At 38.7% G+C, this 19,571-nt stretch overlaps 1 protein-coding gene across 1 annotated transcript in view; it reads right to left on the bottom strand.

Moving 5' to 3' along the window:
* The window catches only part of SCEL (sciellin), a 330,241-nt gene that overhangs the window by 188,676 nt on the left and 121,994 nt on the right, over positions 1-19,571 (bottom strand). The window contains exons 8-10 of the mRNA XM_081214834.1: positions 11,382-11,477; positions 9,605-9,683; positions 3,365-3,639 (exon numbers count right to left, since the gene is read on the bottom strand). Of these exons, the coding sequence (XP_081070960.1) occupies positions 3,365-3,414 (50 nt within the window). The 5' untranslated portion in view covers positions 3,415-3,639; positions 9,605-9,683; positions 11,382-11,477. The remainder of the gene's footprint in view (positions 1-3,364; positions 3,640-9,604; positions 9,684-11,381; positions 11,478-19,571) is intronic.

Below are 19,571 nucleotides of genomic sequence, written 5' to 3'. Positions count from 1 at the left end.
GGAGTTCGGGGGAGGATTTGAAGAGAGGGATGAAGACTTGGAAAAACCACGGAGGAAAGTGGGTAGAGGGGCCTCCTGGGAACTGGCAAAAGGACCGCTGAGCTGCACTGAGGCAACTGTTTCTATTTGCATTTGCTAATAGCAATTACCCACTTCATAGACGTGTTCTGAACAAGGACCCAGACAAAGGAAAACACAGCTTTCTCTGAAACTTTTTCAATACAAAACCAGGGACTTGGCAAAATCTAGCGAATTTCACAGAACAGAAGACCTTTAACCTAGCTTCTCAATTTTGCAATTTTGCAGCTTCGGGACTTTTCAGAATGACCTCTTTTGCTGGCCCAGAGGGCAAACATTATTGGACCAAAAAAGAAAGTTTGAAACAAGAGAATTTTTTTTCTTAAGGCATCTGGATTCTGTCTGATTCAGTTCTTTTTGAGATTAAGAAATGAGTCCACTTTGTACACAAAAGTATAAAAGAAAATTTAGACCAAAGACTTTTAGGGTCCTTACAGAAATAGTAAGTAGTAGTGTTATTCATGTTGACAAATTATTAAAAATGATCTTTATTATAATTGGTGAAAAACGTAACTACCAAGATGATCCTCATTGAAATTCAAATGCACAGTAAAAAGCTAATATTTAAAGTCTCTGAAAAATAACAGAGCTTGGGTGTGGTTATGTTGGACGATTCTGTACGCTGAATTAAATCTTAAAATGCCCTGCCTGTTGGTTCTGGTAAGCAACTGAACTGATACATAAATTGTAGACTTCGCATTGGATTATTGGTTAGATTCATAAAGTAAAAATGTGCTTCTGACATGTCATAAGAAAATGAACAATTACTCTGCATCAGTTGGCACGAACTAAAAGAAGACAGCTTCTGGATAAAATTCAACATGCAATTTTAGCTTTTGTCCCATTTTGAATAAAAATAGTTGGCTGAAAAACTACCTATTTAAATTATTGAAAGCTGGTGATTACAAATAAGCATCCTGGCTGATAATTAGAGGGACAGCAGAAATCATTTAGAGTATGAAGAGCTTGGATAGGAGTCCCAAAGTAGTTTTCCCTTAAACTGAGTGGCACAGACAAAAGCAGTTTGTTCCTCAAAGAATGACTATTCTTAAACTACCGCATTCACTGATGGAAGCTGCACAGACATGGGTTAATTTACTTAACACTTCAGAGGTTTGGGGTTTTCAAACTGCAGCAAAGGTAAGGCAAAATAAAGATTAAAATTCCTTTATTCTTTTGCTCTTTTCAAAGAGGAAAGCATCGCATTTTTTAAGGACAGCTCCCAGCACACAGGTTTTTATCTGAGACACTGTAAAGAGGCAAGACAAATTCTCTTTTTGAAAGATATTCAAAACAGCCACTAGGGGACAGTAAAAACACTGGGTAATGTAGCAAGGCAAGTCCCTGGATCAGAACCTTAAAATGAAAGCTGTTTTGCAGGATTTTAAAAGCATTTGATTGTTTAGCGGGGGTGGGGGAGAGGACAAAGTGTCTCCTTGATTGCATTAACGTAACATTAATGGGAAACAGCAGTCAAAATATCACACAAGCCTGCAAGGATTTTTTACTGGCACACATTTCCACGGCAGCGTGACAACAGTTCGAAGTCTGCCCTGTGCCTCAGGGACAACAGTTGTAGGACAGTGAATCAGCACATATGATGCAATGAGGTCAGTCCCCCAATACCCTCTGATTTAACACTGCTTCCAAAACAGCAAGAGATCAAGGATAACACACCAAAACAGAAGTCACTGGCATCAGCCTTATGGAACAATCAGAGGCAGCTGTACTGGTGGATCATTTGCTATCTACGTGTGTTTTTAATGTAAGCGATGTCTTTTTAGATTCCGAAGTCAGAATTATTACTGAAAAAAAAAATTCCTATAGCTCCATTTAGCCCACACTGTTTGTGGGAGGTGAGGAAAAAATGACTCACAAAATTGCTAAAATGCTTGTGAAAATGCAGATAAAATGGTGACAGACACTGAAGCACTCAGTTCTTATTCTTTAAAAATCTTTCCAAAAGGAGAATTGGGCTAGGAGTGGGGAGGGTATGAACAGGAATTAATTCTAAGCATTATGTAGAATCCTAGATGTTACAGATAAAAAGTATTTTTAAGGTCCTCAGCATAGAATATTTTCCTTTACTTCCAGTCTATAATTTTTCTCTTAGCCATTTTAAAGTAGAAAAAAAATCTGTATACCATGATATCTCATGCAAGAGGCTTTTCCCAAATCAGCTTCTGTTCAATTGACCATGGAACTGTGGTTATAAATATAGTTTGCAAAGGTTAAAAGTAACTAAACTATCTTTAGGGATTCTAGGCATGAATGTAATGAATAAGGACAGAACACATTTGATTTCCTCAAGCAGAGCTCAGCCAGCCGGTGTTGGGACTTCCCTGAACAGCACCCTGGCTCCTAGGGGGAAAAAGTTTTAGGCACTTCAAGCTGAGACAATGGGAAATAACCTCATCCTTGTTACTTCAGGGTGAGATGACTAATCCTAACTTGTTGGCAGTAAAAAGGAACAAGTGTGATAGTTAGGTCTAAGACAGTTTCTCTATTTGTCTAAAACATAGCTGCAATTCATATATTGAACATATTTACTTATATTTTTGTCAGGAAATATGTATTTTTCATATGAATGCAAAGAAAAGCAAATCATTTGGTCTAACGTAAACCATCTTACAATGGTTCTTCTGACTATATTTTATTCTAAACTCCTCTCTATCTATGTGACCTTGGTTTTGCCTTTCCTTTTCCTTCTGCAGAGCAGATTTGCAAGGGAGCAGTAAAATCAGGCATGCCTTAAATATTTGTCCACTTGGAATCACTGGAGTCATTCTACTTACCCTAAGAGACAGGGTAATCTTTAGTAGTGATTCCTAAGATTACTGAAGAGGCCTTCATAAGCTACACGGGTTCTGAGCACCAAAGGGGTTTTGTATATCAGGTTCTACTGCAGGCAAAGAATATAGCTATGTAAATTTCAGGGCAGGCTGTAAAGTAAATTAGTCATATGTAAGGGTGAAAGTTCGGATCCTAAAGTGCCTGCAAGTTTGAGACTTGGGGCACCCAGTTAAAATGCAGTGGAATAGATTCTAGAGATTCCTCTCTGAAGCTTCTTTAATCTTACCAGGAGAGATATGCAACCCTGTAGTTTCTAACTGTATGTTTCAGATGGCCCCGTGCATCTTATAGTTACTGTAACGTCTTAAAACGCCAAGTGGCGTCTCACGCACTGCTCAATTGTCCGGACTGTCTTGCACATTTGTAATTCAATGAATGTTGACCCGATGAATGAGATTGCAAAGACAGAAGGTAAGCAAGGGATGGGACTCACCCAACACAATTCCCTGGGCACTTCGCTTCTAGTGCAATTGAAACCTCCATCCAGAGGCAAGACCCAAAGCTTCCAGAGATGGTCTCCACCTTGTTCACAGGTGCTGGTGCTGCCTCGGGCTATGGCGTCTTGAAGCATGACTTATTCAACCTCTGCACCAATGATAGTCAACCTCCTGGTTCTTGAGCTGCTGCACAATATGAACTGATACTCCTCCACAGGATGTATGGCCTGGGTCATGTCTAGCATGGCATCTCTCATATTGGAGGTACTCTCTACAAGAGGAAGGAAGAAAAGAATGACTACATGGAAAGACAGTGAGCTCTAGTTTCTTGAATATATACAGAATTTTCAAAACCTAATCTGCTGGAGCTAGTGCAGACCACTTGTTGTTCTACTCGGAAGCCCTTCCTGTCTCTTCCATCTTCACACTCAGTAATGCCACTGGAATGGGCCATGTAGCTCCCATGAGGATAGTTTTATAAAGTTGGATGTTTTAGGAAAAAGTTGGACTCTTTGATCTTTTATCTGGTTTGTAGCTATATTTCTACTGATTCTCTCCAGGCTCTGCTTTTCTTCCCAAACCTCCTCCAGGTTATTGTGTTTGTGAAGTTGCTTGCACTTTCATTATTTTTAATATGTACTCTACCCAGGAGCTCATAGCACTCCTGTATTAGGACTGAATGCTGATAGACATAGGGATAATCTGGTATAACTAAAAGAAAAGAAAATTTATTAAACCAGTGCGAAAACAAACACTGAAATAAAATTCTGCCTGTTTTTCACAGTTGGCAGGAAACCCTCAAAATTTAATGGGATCAATTGTTTAACAAAACGGCACAGGAAATGGTCATACGAAATAAGTGCAGGGATGTTTATACACTAAGCCTGATTTTCCCATTTAGTATATAAGGAAAATTCTCTCTTCCCTCTTCCTTGCTCTTTCATTTGTTCATTCGTTCTTTCACGATCACACATGTAAGCAGACAAAACACAGGAGCTTTTCGTCTTTTAAAAACATGAAAAATGAGACAAATGCGAAGGGGTCAAACACCCTGCAAACATGGCAAAGTGTGACTGAACTGTCTTCAGTGTACACTAAAATACTGATCATTGTTTTGCCATGGGAAAATGGAATATATTGGCAGAGTTACAATTCTGTTATGTCAACCATGTATATTATAACCTTCAATATACTTTCATATATTTAACTCCATTTCCATAACTCAATATGTCAAAGTATAATGGCTTCCCAACTAAAAGAATCTTTGAGGACCTTGTATATACCCTTTGAGGCTGCAGTGTTTTTTCTTAGCTTTTAGTTAGAGCTGTTTGTAATTAATAGAAACAGACTCACTCACAGCATCTGTGCCAACAACTAGTTAGTTGTTCACCAAATGAATTTTTCTTTCTTCCCAAGCACACTTTTGGGCAACATGTCATAGCCGGCTTCGCCACTGGATGTAGCCCTGCGACTGGGTGTTGGTCAATGTAATATGAATAGAACGAACAGTGTATGAGTAGTAATATATATGTATTCCAGGGCTCACACACACAATACTCTCTCTTTTCCCCCCTTGCACCCATTGAATGGAGAAGTCTAAGAATAAAGAAAAGGATCTAGAGCCTACACTGCTGCTTGGAGTAAAGCTGCCCAGTAGAGCCAGCCAAACAGGTGAAGGCTGTAATATGTGTGACAAGTAAATTTTATTTTGGATTTCTAATCCATATTTGAAACTTTGAAACTTTAAAGTTCTGTATTAGAGCAGTTGGCCTGTCCCAACGAATACACCAGTCTGAGAAAGTGAATGTTCTTCTATAGATTTTCATCAGCGTGAGCTGAAATGGGATACCAAGCTGCTAGGAACTGGTGTGAATACAGAGACCTACTGTTTTCTCCCTTTTTCTGTCACTCATTCACAAAGCTGCAGACTAACGTAAGATAGCCCTGGCAAAGTTACTGTGAATACTCAATTCAAAAAAACGTTTGGTAAGCAAAGCTATGTGCCAGAAACCAACAGGAAGTCTTCCTTTGGTTAATCACTAGATGGGAGTGGTAAATAGTTCTTAACAAAAAGGGTGGAGGCCCAGAAAATGCACAGCTTAATAAAACAATTAACTAAAGGCTTGGGTAGGGAGAAACAAACCAGCTATGAAGAAATGGGGGAGAAAGGGAGGAGGAAGACGAGAAGAAGGAGGCTCAGGATGGGAGTAGGAAGCAGGGCTTGGAGAGATTCCTTGAGACATGCCAGAGGATTTTCAAAGGGACCTTGAGGTCCTGCTCAGGAATGAGGAGAAAATAGGAACAAGCACCAGCCTTGGATCTGATCCCTTCAGCCTTCTCATCATCACTCCCCATCTTCTTCAATTTTCCCTCATAAATCTTATTTTCTAACCATTTAATTGTCATTTCGTTCCCTTAGCTCTCTTTTAAAATAGATAGTCTATTTCCTGGTTTTGTATAGACAATGTCAATTATAGTCCCCTAAACTGGATACAAGCTGAAAGACTAATCAGGAGAAGTACCTCCCCATGCTTTCTCAAGCCATGCTCCACAGTTACAGGTCAAGGTACACCTCAGGTATCTTGTCAGAATCTTGAGGGGACTGTCACACCAATCAAGCAATAGCAATTTCTGGATCCTTTTCTGCCACAGTGAAGCACAGACCATTGTGCAGAGCCTTGAATTTCTATGCAGTACTTTTGGTAAGACATGAAAAAAAATCCTGCCCTAATTTTTGTGATTCTCTGGAGCTGGCTGCCACCAAACAAGGTTGAGCAACCTATTTCTCTGAAGGGAGCTCCCATTTTCCTGGGAAAATTTAGGCACATTCCTTCCTAGAAAAGAAGGGAGGGACTACGTGAACTTTGGCAGACTTTTAAACCTAACTATCTAAAAAAATGACATTTCACAATGATGACATGGTAGGGTCATGAAAATTTTGATTTGGTATTGCCCACTGTCTTCAAACCATTCACAGTGCCTTTGTACATACGTCACTTAGTTCTAAGATAATAGGGCTAGTAATAGCCTCACTTGCAGAGCCAGGTAGATTACTTTGTACAAGGCTTCCAAGAGACTACTGTAGGCCTAGAACTAGTGCTTTTGTTCAAAGAATAACTAGAAAGAAGCTGGAATCTTAATGTCATCCCTTTTGAGTCAAATGTGCTTGAGTAGCCTAGGTAACTCTGCGCTCTGGATCTTTATCTCTGAAATGGGAGAAGTACCTGGACCAGGTTCTTTTCCCCTTCACTCCTTTTGCTAGGAATAGAGTAGGATAGTTGCACAGGTGGTTTCAGAAGTCCCACTAGGGGATTATAGATAGAGAAGGAAACTTAGGGAACTTGTGGAGACCACTGTAAGTTAATGATCGCTCAAGAAAGCTATTGGAACATCATGGAAGGAAGCAGGCTTACTTAACTATAAAGCCATCAATAAAAGCATGAGATATGCCCCAGGTCATTAAGTGAAAAAAATGAGGCCTGCATCCTGCTGGTCAAGTCCAGCAAGATAATGATCCTTAGAACCAAGGACAGGAACATAAGGGAAAGGTGACATTCCAAAGTAGGAGATCCTCATGATACTGAAACCTGAGATGATTTAACATATTTTAGTATATGTTACCACCCTTCTGCTGATTTGAATAAGCATCATGACAGTCTTAGTTTGACTTCGTAGGGTCAAACACGCACCCGCATGATGCGAAGGAGGAGCTAGTGATACAAGCCTGATGTCAACTCAAAGAGTGAGGAAGAAGGTGGTCTTTCCCCCCCTCCCCACTTTCCTCTGATTATAAGAACAGAGCCCGCTAGTTCTTGGGACAGAGGCCCCTCGCCTGTCCGCCTGTATTCCTCACAAGTGTCCTATATTAATAAACCTACTTCTTGCCTACCATTTTGCCTCTCGCTGAATTCCTTCTGTGCTGAGACACAAAGATTCTGAACCTCAGTAATCCAGACACCAGGTGAATGATTCTAATGAAAAGACCCTGGGTTCAAGTCCCAATCTGGGTTTTAGCTGGGTTGAGTCCCCGCACGTCGGTTCAAGTTCCAGTCTGAGGTGCACTGTTTCACTTAGACTCTTCTCGTTTCATCCCGTGGGGCAAGGCGGGCTCTCTGCTTCCATCCTCACCTTCAGTAGAGAGGGGCCTTTTAGCATAATATTGAGAACTTTCCTGACTTTCCAATCTAAAGGAAACATTCAGTTCTCTATTACAATGCCCTGATTTATTTTTTTCATAGAATTCAACATTACCCGAAATTATCTTTTTTTAAAAAAAGTATTGGTTCACTTGCCAGCCATTTGCACCCCCCATCCATACATATATATTAGAATGTAATCTCCATGTCTGCTTGTTCACCACTATATATCAATAGTATAGTACCTAGCACACAGTAGTCACTTAATAATTAAGTGAATAAATCCAAGATGTGCTGTGAGAAGTGATCAATATTAGCTTTTGTTGGTCTTATGGGTGCTTCCCAAGAATGGGAAAATACAATACAAAGAGAACTTAACTAAGGTAAGTAAAGTAGCACAGTGACATAAAGTCAGGACTGAGGGACAGGGCAGAGGACCAGGGGGAAATGAGGATGAGACTGTGTGAGCCCTGCTGAGAGCAAACTTGGCAGTGACTGGAAGGCAAGCAAAGGGAGCAGCAGAGGAGCATCTCACTTTACTTTGTACTCGAGGATATTTCTAACAGATATGACTAAGCGTGGGACCATTCTTTTATTTATTTTTTTTTTTGCGGTACGCGGGCCTCTCACTGTTGTGGCCTCTCCCGTTCAGAGCACAGGCTCCGGACGTGCAGGCCCAGCGGCCATGGCTCACGCGCCCAGCCGCTCCGCGGCATGTGGGATCCTCCCGGACCGGGGCACGAACCCGCGTCCCCTGCATCAGCAGGCGGACTCTTAACCACTGTGCCACCAGGGAAGCCCTGGGACCATTCTTATTAGACTTCCTAGCCATTTGGAATGTAGCCTGGGACCATTCTTATTAGACTTTCTAGCCATTTGGAATATAACAAGTTGTTACAATTGTGATACTTATTCCTAGTGGTGTTGTGAGAATTAAAATGGATTGAAGTGTATAAAACCCTTAGTACCCTTATACGGAATAAGTAGAAGCCTCAATTCCTTGGATTCCTCCTCTCCCAGGCATCTTCTGCATCTGCTTTACTTCTTCAAACGTGCACTCATAGCTCCATCTTCTTCTTCTTCTTCTTCTTTTTTTTTTTTTAATGTCTGTGGTTGTGTTCCAGTAACATGCATTTACAAGAACAGATTTGTCCTGAGGGCCAGAGTTTGCCGACCCCTGATGCAGGTCATTCCATGCCTGAAGCCATCACCATCTCCAGACTCTCCAGCTCAAGCCAAACCCTTTTTTACTATTTGCTTAAGCGGTCATCATAAATTCCCGATTAAGATCTACCATCTCAAGCTCCCATAGCTCCATCTTCTAAATCATCTCTGTCCCTGCCTCTATCTCTGTCATTTTGTTTCTGTTTCTGAAAAGAACTCCCCACCCCATCACTGGTTGGCCTACCACAATCCAGTTACATAAGTGCTCTTGCTGAGACCACCAATAGCCCCTTGCTGTCACAAACAAGGAGATTGTTTAGACCCTTCCCTACTACCGCTTTGCAGCATTCACAATTCTTAAGCGTTTGCTTCTTGAAACCTCTTTTCTCCCAGCTTTTTTGACGTCACACTCACCAAGCTCCTCTCCCAGTGGTTAGGCCACTCCTTCTCACTCCCCATTGCTCGCTTTTCCTCTTCTACCTGATTTTTAAATGTGGAAATTCCTCAACAGTGCAGAAGATCAGCCTTTGACCTTCTTCTCTATCTTCATTCTTTAAATATTTTTATCCATTCCCATGTTTTAAATCCATCTATATTCCAACTTCCAAACGAATAGCCTCCAAATGCAGATCTCAGCTCCAGATCTGTGTAGCCAAAGGTCCCCTTGACATGTCCACTTGGATATCCTCCAGACATCACGAACTTAACATGTCCAAAACAGATCTCTTGCCCTCCCCTCACCCCAGTCGTAGCCAACACATTCCTCTTCCGGTCTTCTCCATCTTGGCAAATGAGACCTCCATTCACTCAGAAAACAGCAAGTCTCTTCCTCAACCAAGTAATGGCCAATTCACTACTAAGCCCTGCCAATCTTCTCTCCAAATGAAATTTTGACTCTTTTTCTCTTCACCTCTACTTCCTTTATGCTGGTCTTACCTCCAACATCTGTCATCTGAATTTTTTTTCCTTAAAATTTTGTGCATCTTCAATTCATTCTGAGAATTCCTATGATATCCTAGAATGATAATTTTAAAATTAAATTTGATCATATCACTCACCAGCAAATAGAATAAAATTTGTCTTTTCCATGGCCCATTCAAATAATCCAGCCTCTGCCTACTTCTAAAGCTTCATCTCATCTCAGTTTCTCATCCCTTGCCATGCACCAAGTACATGGTATTCGTCCACCCTTTACATTGGCCAAGATGTTTCCTACCCCTGCAACTTTGCACAACCTGTTTCTTCTGGATAGAATGTTTCTCCCATCCCCTTTACCTGCCTCCTCTGAGTAACCGTGCAGATTTCCATTCAAATATTTTCTTGATTCACCAATCTAAACTAGAACTTCCCCCAGTTTTTCCTGAACTCTATTTAGCACACTTGGTAATTATTTAGCTGTACATGTGATTATCTATAATAGTTACCTATAATATAAATTAATATATTTAATATTAATATATATAATATATGTGATTATATATTTATTTATATTTTTATATATGTAAAATTACAAATATGTAATTATATATCTGATATAATTATATATAAATATACACATACATATATATGTATCTGTAATTATATGGCTGTACATGTGATTGTCTCCTCAACTAGACAACAGGGACTATATATGTTTTCCTTGCTATTATATATCCTGCACTTAGCACAGTGCTTGGCACATAATGTGCATACAATAAATATTTATTTCATAAAAGATTATCATTACTTAGTAGTAGTAATAAAAATGTTTATAGTAGTATAGACCTAAATCCCTTTTTTGAAAATCTTTGAACCAAAAGTGTCTGGGAATTCAGAAATGTTCTGATTTTTAGAGTAACATGTTGCACATACTACATTATGGAAGAATCCCAGCAGGATCTGGGGTAGCAACTGTAATCAAACACTAATATTTATTTCCACAGCTAAATGTACAAATATTTATAATAAGTAGAACCAGTTAAAACTATGAATAGCCCCCCATCAAGTCAGGTCCAAATTTATCACCAGTGAAGCTATGAAAACAAAGTCTTTGAGTTTTCAGCAGAGTTTGGACTTGTGAATTGCCCATAAAGGATTGAGGAGTTGCCCCATCCCTGCCATGATTTCTGGCTTTCATAAGAGGTGCCACAGAAGAGCTCACTTTACCCATGTGATAAAACACTTGACATTTACTCAGACCAACCCAAAATAAATTCAAACCACTCACAAGGAAATAACTGACTCTCAGTGGACTCCAGTTACATGGACTTTCCACCATGAAATTCACTCTCACTGAACTAACCACCTCCTGGGAGCACTTGAAACTCTCCATTTTGCAACAGATGATTTGGGAGGAAAAAATAATTAAGGAATCTGTCCAAAGCCAGGATCAACGCTGCCTGAGAAGCATTTAACAATAAAAGTTCTGCATATACATATAACCATTCTTTTTTAGATTCTTTTCTCATATAGGCCATTACAGAGTATTCAGTAGAGTTCCCTGTGCTATGCAGTAGGTCCTTACTAGTTATCTATTTCATATATAGTAGTGTGTATATGTCAATCCCAATCTCCCAATTTATCCCTCCCTCCCTTTACCCCCTGGTAACCATAAATTTATTTTCTACATCTGTAACTCTATTTCTGTTTTGTAAATAAGTTCATTTGTTCCCCTTTTTTAGATTCCACATATAAGTGATATCATACGCTATTTGTCTTTCTCTGTCTGACCTACTTCACTCAGTATGATAATCTTCAGGTCCATCCATGTTGCTGCAGATGGCGTTATTTCGTTCTTTTTTATGGCCGAGTAATGGCTGTACACCTGAAACTAACACAACATTGTAAATCAACTATATTCCAATAAAAATTAAAAAAACAAATAAAAAAATTTTTTAATTAAAAAAACAGTAAAAGTCCTGCCTCACCCATCCCTGCCCTTGCCCCCCACTCATGGCTTATTCACCTTCTATGTTAATAACTTTCCTAAAACTTCCAAGTGTGTTTGTGCTTGCATTATAAATGCTTTCACCTTTAAATTCAACACAATGCTACACGTTATTGATTATTCTTTGTAATGACTGTTTTATTTTAAATTATTTTATCCATAAAAGAATTAAGTATTTATGGAATTTTTCTGTCAAAACTTAACAATAGGGCTTCCCTGGTGGCGCAGTGGTTGAGAGTCTGCCTGCCGATGCAGGGGACACGAGTTCGTGCCCCGGTCCGGGAAGACCCCACATGCCATGGAGCGGCTGGGCCTGTGAGCCATGGCCGCTGAGCCTGCACGTCCGAAGCCTGTGCTCTGCAACGGGAGAGGCCACAACAGTGAGAGGCCCGTGTACCGCAAAAAACAAACGAACAAAAAAAAACAAAAAAAAACCCTAAAAAAGCCCCTTAACAATAAACTCATAATAAAAATGGACTAATTAAGGGAGGAAATTCAACGTGCTTTATATTCTGTCAAAATATGTCTAGGTTCGTGGAGTCATGTCTTCTTGCCTTTTACCACCATCCTAAGGGAAAACAACTCTTTCTAAAATAAATCTCAGGCAAGTTTTTGGATGAAAAACTGCATTTTAAAACACCTGATAAATTACTGTGACTCTACTTTAAAAAATGGAAAAATCATTCTCACTATAGTGTTACTGGCATGAATCTTTGACACATAAAGGTATTTACGATAGTTATTATGTCAGAAAATAAACAACTTTTGAAAGCATCACTAGCCTACTTTAAGTAAGTAGGCTACTTTAGCCTCTTAGCCTACTTTTAAAAAGCCTTCTATTAGCCTACTTCAAAAAAATAAAAGAACAGTAAGATTCAGTCAAATATTCATAAGGGAACAAGAAGAATATCATTAATAGGTGGGGTTCACTTTCACAAATAAGAAAGTATTTTATAAATATCTTTAACTTGATGCCCAAATGTACATTTTAAATATGTTCAATAGTAAAAAGACATGATAATATCACATCTTTAATGTTAACCGTCATGTACACTATCTCCAAAAAAGCAATTTTCTAAGACAACAACATTATTTTTCTTAATTTTCCTTCCATATTTGTAATTGTAAAATAAATGCTAGATGCAACTTTATTTTATCTAAAGTCAGAGCCCCATAGATATGTCTCAGAGCTGGTGGCCTACCAAAAGGTACAAATTAAAAGAGGCAAAAGAACTGCTGGTGACATTTTATTCAGCCTTAAATCAGTAGAGACACAGAACTTTAGAGAAGTGTAGCTTATACCCCTCTTAAACTAGGAAAAGGGATAAACATGGAGATGAAGCTAGAGTCATTTTAAACTCTTTTTTTCTTTTTCAATTTATTTCTTAAATTGTGATAAAATATACATAAAAGTTGCCATTTTAACTATTTTTAAGTGCATAGTTCTGTGACTTTAAAGTACATTCATGTTGTTATGCAACCATCACCTTTATCCATCCCCAGAACTTTTTTATCTTCCCAAACTGAAACTCTATATCCATTAAACCCTAACTCCCATCCCCCACTCTCCCAGCCCCTAGCAATCACTATTCTACTTTACGTCTCTGTGAACTGAACTATTCTAGGTACCTCATACAAGTGGAATCATACAATATTTGTCCTTTTGTGACTGGCTTATCCACCTAGCATAATATCCTAAACATTCATCTATGTCATAGCATGTGTCAGAATTCCGTTCCTTTCTAAGGCTGACTAATAGTCCACTGTATGTACATACCACATTTCCTTCAACCATTTATCCGTCTATGGGCACTTGGGTTGCTTCCATTTTTTGGCTATTGTGAATTATGCTGTTTAAACGCTTTTTAAAAAAACATGTCTTGTAAAAGGAAACATTTCTTGTAAAATGTTGGCTAGAAAAATTTCTCAACAAGAGAAAACTGACACCCTATGCTTCAAGTGAAAACCTATTCAGTTATTCAGTTATCCTACAATCACCTTCCCTCAAGTTAAGGGTTGTTTCATTAGATGAAAAGTATACTGTCCTCTTAAACAACTTCCCTCCAGATCACCAAACAGTTTTAGAATTCATGTGGTATAGAGATTGTAATAAAACATCCTCCTATTGTTACTAAATTTGTGCTACTGAAAAGACAATCATTTGCCAAATTCACCAAGATAGTAACAAGAACAGAGAAAAAAATCCTTGTCTTCCAATTTTCCAGGGAATTGGGTTGACATCAACACTGTGGATACACGTAAGCTTCAGAATCAAAACAGTCCAAAAACCAAGTAGATTTTAGGATGAATTTAGGTCTATCCTAAACCCCACACTGGGAGGTTTATTATTAAGACTTCACTTTAGTATGGTCCCTTGCAATGAAGTTTTAAATGAATGACTCCCCAAATTTTCTCATAAAAGGTGTAATATGGAAGACACCTAGAGATTATCTTGGACAATTCATCATTTTACATCAGGCCAAGAAGGAGTATTTTCCCATTATATCATATAGCCCGTTGCCTTAAATCATTTTAGGAATAACAAGGGAGATGAGTTAATTAGTAACATCCTATGTCTCCTTTTATGTCTAAAAGGATGATTCTAGCATACTTCGACGGTTTTCAAGGAAGCACACTAGGAAGTTATCATTTCATATTTTCAGGCTGCAGAGATTGAGTGCCGTGAAGTTGAAAGTATCCAAACCTTTCATCTCAGGAACTGCTATTAAAGTGGATGTGTTTATCAAAGGCCAGATCTTGTTGATAGCTCGCCTGATCGAATGCTTCTTGGCGATGAACTATTCATCTGGGAGAACCATCACACTGCTCAGTAATACATGCAATTCCCTTCTCACAGGTCTAGTGCTGTTTCCTTGATGACAATTACGGTCCTGCCCTCCTCACGCTCGCCCTTCCTCCCAATCAGTGTCCTAATGTTGCCTCTCAGTGTGATTTTATCACGAAGGCACAGAGAAATAACTTTGGGGTCTTTTCATACTATAAAGAAATCGTAGTAAAACACTCCACTGTTGCTTCTAAATTTGTGCCACTCAAAGCTGACATCTTGTCATCTGTTTAAAAATACTGTGCTGTCTCTCAAACAATGTCACATAAAAAGCCAGCTAAAGGGCAAGAAAAGTCATACTTTTTTGTCTAACAAAGGATTCAATCTTTGCAGCAAATGCTGAACAAACAGGTATTTTTTGTTTTAAGTCGGGGCATGGGGGTGGAAAGCAACTTTTCATACTTCCAAATTTATCAAATCAATAAATTAGGGGAATTATTATTTATATCGCAAAGGAATTTTTATGTTTTTCATATATGGACTCACTAAGCCTCGATTCAGCCTTTGAAATCTTGCATGAGTTCATTTCGTTGACAATATAAATTACACCCACAACAGCAAAAGCAAAGGAGTCTGGGAAATAAGATTCTCAGGCTTCCAGTCCTGTGATACAAGGGAGAGCGTAAAAGTGTGGAAATAAATGCTGACTTTATGTGTATATATATACTTGGAGGGACAGAGTCATGATATAGAATATATTCATCACACACACACACACACACACACACACACACACACCTGCCAAATTGGGTATGTAGGATCTCGGAGACACAGCAGTGAGCAGTCCTGAAGAGAGGTCTTAGTTCCCTGCCCAGGAATTGGACCTGGGTAGCCTGGATGAAAACCAGGAATCCTAGCCACTAGACCACCAGGGGCTAGAGGCTAGAAGCAAAATGGCCCTGGCTCTTGCCCCCATCTGAAAGCAAGAAATATTTCAAGGAGGCAAAACCTGTACAAACAGGTATGAAGTTTATTATTATTAGAGACACAGCACAACAAGCAAGTGGGAGAGCACACAGAGAAACAGCTTGTTTATTTGAGCCTGAAGCAAGGCAGAGAGACACACCCGGAGAGAAAGGATGTGGACGTTCCCCCCTAATGAGGAGGAGTGCAGTAAAGAGGTGATTTAAGTCACTTCTATAGGACAGTTCTTCCGGGTCTTTGTTTACCTTTGGCCAATTAATCTTTTTTTTCACAACTGACCTGCCCTAGGAACCTCTCCAACATGCGTGCGCAACTTTTTGCTAAGATGGATTCCACCGCAGAGGCCTGTGGGGGTCTTGGCATCACCTATTATGGGGTGGCACCCTCCCCCTTTGACCCCCAGAGTCATTCTGTGAAGCCGGGGAAGTTTCCTTGACCTCAGGAGTGGTCATCTTATCTCTTTATTCCAGCAGAGCTCAGCTTCTGCCACTAGCTTTGTCCTTGGAGTGTCTGGGAGAAAACAAAGCTTCAATTTTACTCCACTTGCGAACACCAGCTGTCCAGCCCAGGGGCCCATCGATCTCCTACCTCAGGTAAAGGGTTTCCCTTTCTCGCTTATCAACTGTGCTAGCCTGAGGTTACACCATCCATACAGATAGATGGCTTCCTACATGGAACCATCTCTAGGCTCTTCCACAGAGATGGTTATAACACTGCTTTGTGAACTGTCACCCCCTTAGTTTACTCTTATACGCTCTTCTTAATGTTGTCACAGTTATACAGCAATGCAGAGTTCAAAAAAAATTTTTTTTTAAAAGCCAGTTAAGCCTGGCAATTCCATTTATGAATTAGATGAAGAAAGCTTTCTTCCTAAGACTTTGTCTAGAGCAGCCAGCTGGCTTGCATTTATAAGCCAGTTTCAGCATTTGCTCTTGTGTTTGCATCTGAGTAGTTCTTATTTGGCAACATTTCTTGAATATCCACCCTAAAGCGAAACAAAGAGAAGCCACAGACATTTCCCTGGATGAATATACATTCTACTTAGTTTTCTGAGGACTTATTGAGCAGTAGAAATTTTACATACATTTATGTACATCATTAAATAAATCTGCAAGGCAAATATTATTATGCTAATTTCCAAAAAACAATTAAATGAAAAGGAGAAACTAAATATCTTGCAAAACCCCAGCTCCAATCTAATTACTGCTAACATAGAAACACGTAAGAAGTAGTATATCAACAAGCCCACCTGAAGTGCAGGAGTACTGAAAGGATGCAGAACTAAGCAGAGGGGGAGATAAGTACATGGAAAAACACAGGTTAAATACAGGTTACTGAAGCAAATCAATTACCCCAGGTCCCTTTTAAAAAGCAAAAACAAAACACTTATACAAAACTCTTGTACTAACTCCTTATGACACTTAAAACAGCATGTTTTAAATTTACAATAATATTGCTAATTTAGCATTCACTTTTGCTTTCTAACGTCAATTTTCTCTTAACAATGGGTAGTATTATGCACTAAATTTTGACACCATACACATAAAAGCTCCAATTTAATTAAGAATCTATGACTATACAATCACTTCCAATGAAAATCTGATGTCTAAGTGTGGCTGTATATTAACAAGTATAATGAGATATAACCAGAGTTCATAGGATTTAGCTACAGCAAAGATAAAGTTCACCTTGCCTGGCATAGGTACTAATAGTCCCAGGCTCCTGCCATTCATTGAGTTTATAGACTGGCCTCAATAAATCACTGGTCAGAGTTTTAGCCTCTCCAGTTCTGCCATCCTGTGAGTGGACCCAGTCAAAACAAAGAGGAACATGAACAATAATCTAGTAAATAAAACAACGAATTTGGAAAATTTAGGCCAAAACAACTTTCTTGCAAGTAGGACTTCTGTAATGCCTCAGCTGCCCTCTTCAAGTCAGCCATATGTTCTCAGTCTTACTGTCCTTCATGGCCTTTAATTCTTTGAGACACATATAATAGTAAACATAAGACATTGCCTTAGAAATAAGTTTCTGGAATGAAAAAAGATCAACTTAACAAATGAGGCTATTATTTGAGGTTATTTTTAAAAGCAAAAAATTGTTTCTTGCTTGGAAACCACATTAAACCCCCAATTTTTTTTAAGGATAAAACTTTTGACTTAGCTTGTCCAAGCAATAGTCTATCATCCAAATTTCAGAAGACTTAGCCTACTTCTTTTCCTAAAGAATGGTATTTGGTATTACTGGGTTCATGTAGTTCAGACATTCATGTCCTAAGCAAATCAAAGATTTAGTTATGCCAGCCAATCAGTCTTCCTGCTTCTGTTTGTCACTACAGGGCTCCAGCAGGACTTGCAGCCACAGAACAGTATTCCATGGTCTCTTCAGTTCATCACAATAGTCATTTCCAAGATGAAAAGTTTGGCTTAAATTTTCCTTAAAGTTCTTTTCAGCCTTTAATGTTGGCTAATTTTCAACATGGATTTGACTACCAAGACGTTATATACCCAAAATAACAAATCCAGGCGAGTAAAAAGCAAATAGGCAGTTATTTTGGTTTCATATGGATACAGTTTTAAAGGCTGACCATCTCCCAACAAGATTGGAATTACCGTAATTAAATTTTATTTAATTTAACCAAAACCACCAAGCACACTTTCAAGTGGAATAAAGCATGGCTTGGTTAAGAGCAGCAAGTGGATGCAGGTCTCATGACCCAAGGTAGTGGTTCTCAAATATCCTCATTGCTGCCCTGGCTCCAGCCATTAGAATCCCAACCCAACCTCAATCACATACACACAAAGTAATTTTTAATCCTCTGAGGTGAAGAAATGGCAACTCTACATTGATCCAAATTTAAGATTTTTCCCATAGCTACAATCTAAGTCAGCTTGTGCTGGGTAGAGAAAAGCAAGAGATGATCACAAAGCCTTGTCATATCTTCTACTGAAGGACCAGACTAAAGCTACCTGAGTCGACTCCAACAAAATTGTTCATGATTACAACATATGTTTAAAGGAGAATTTTTCTTAAAATGGGAATTTCTTTGCAGTCACTCAAGAAGCACTCTTAAGTCTCTTACTCTTCCCTCTTTCCCAATAACTAAGTGTTAATGTAATTAGCACCTTACAACTATAGGTAACTGTCTATGTATCTCTGAGATTTAATCACTTACATTATTTTCATACCATGATTAATTGTTATGGACCTGCCTGTCATCTCTCTTCATCAAGAGTGAGAACTTTGATCTTTTCCTTTCCCCACTGACTTATGTCTTCCATTGATTTTTTTCTTTCCCCACTGACCTATGTCTTCCATTGATTTTTTTCTTTCCCCACTGACCTATGTCTTCCACACTCTTTTGGGATATAAACACTCATAGGTATTTTATAAACAAAAATCCCCCAAGTCAAAAAAACATATTTCAATTGTTTTTACTTCTTTTCTAATCTCTGAAATACCTCATTAAGTATAGTTTTAATGTTCCATTCATTAATAGCACCAATATAATATGACATTAACAAGAAATATGTTAAGCAATTAAAACTTCTTTCAAATTAGAAATTTTATTTTGACATGTATTATAATTGTCAACCTCCTCTGTTCCAAATATGAACTTAAGCAAGTGACATTTACCTCCAGCTCCTGAGGAAATATCTTTGCTTGCATGTTTAAAGTCTGAATGTCATCTACTAACAAAACTTGGGTCACCGTTATTTAATTTTCTGATGGGAGTCTTGACCTCATAGATTGCTAAGTCTCTCTTCTGTGTGTGCTCTCTTTCTTGTACACTATGGTTTCCTCAAGGACAGGAGTAACATTTTATTCCTATGAACACACAGGGACTGGCAGACTAAATGATGTTTACTGATGATTTACTATAGCTTATAAACCATTCTGGTCTAAAATTCAACAGAATAATGGTGATTACATCATCTCAGTGATTAAAATCCTTATCTTCTATTCCAAAGAGAATACTGTGAAATGTTCCTCTACTTTCCCTGGGAAAAAGAAAAAGAGGTACAAAGACATAGGGACAAAAGTTGGAAAGTATTACAGTACACAAAATAGCATTCATACATCATTAATAAAATCATACAGTTGTGTGAAACAAGTATAAAAGTGCCAAAATATAAAGTGACTTTTCCAGAGTCAAGCTCATTTTTAGCACCCTAAAATGTACATTACCTACCTACATACCACATAAA

This window comes from Mesoplodon bidens (genome assembly GCF_964165515.1).
Source record: "Mesoplodon bidens genome assembly, chromosome: 17".
NCBI classification, from domain to species: domain Eukaryota; kingdom Metazoa; phylum Chordata; class Mammalia; order Artiodactyla; family Ziphiidae; genus Mesoplodon; species Mesoplodon bidens.
This window is presented reverse-complemented; position numbering and strand designations above follow the sequence as displayed.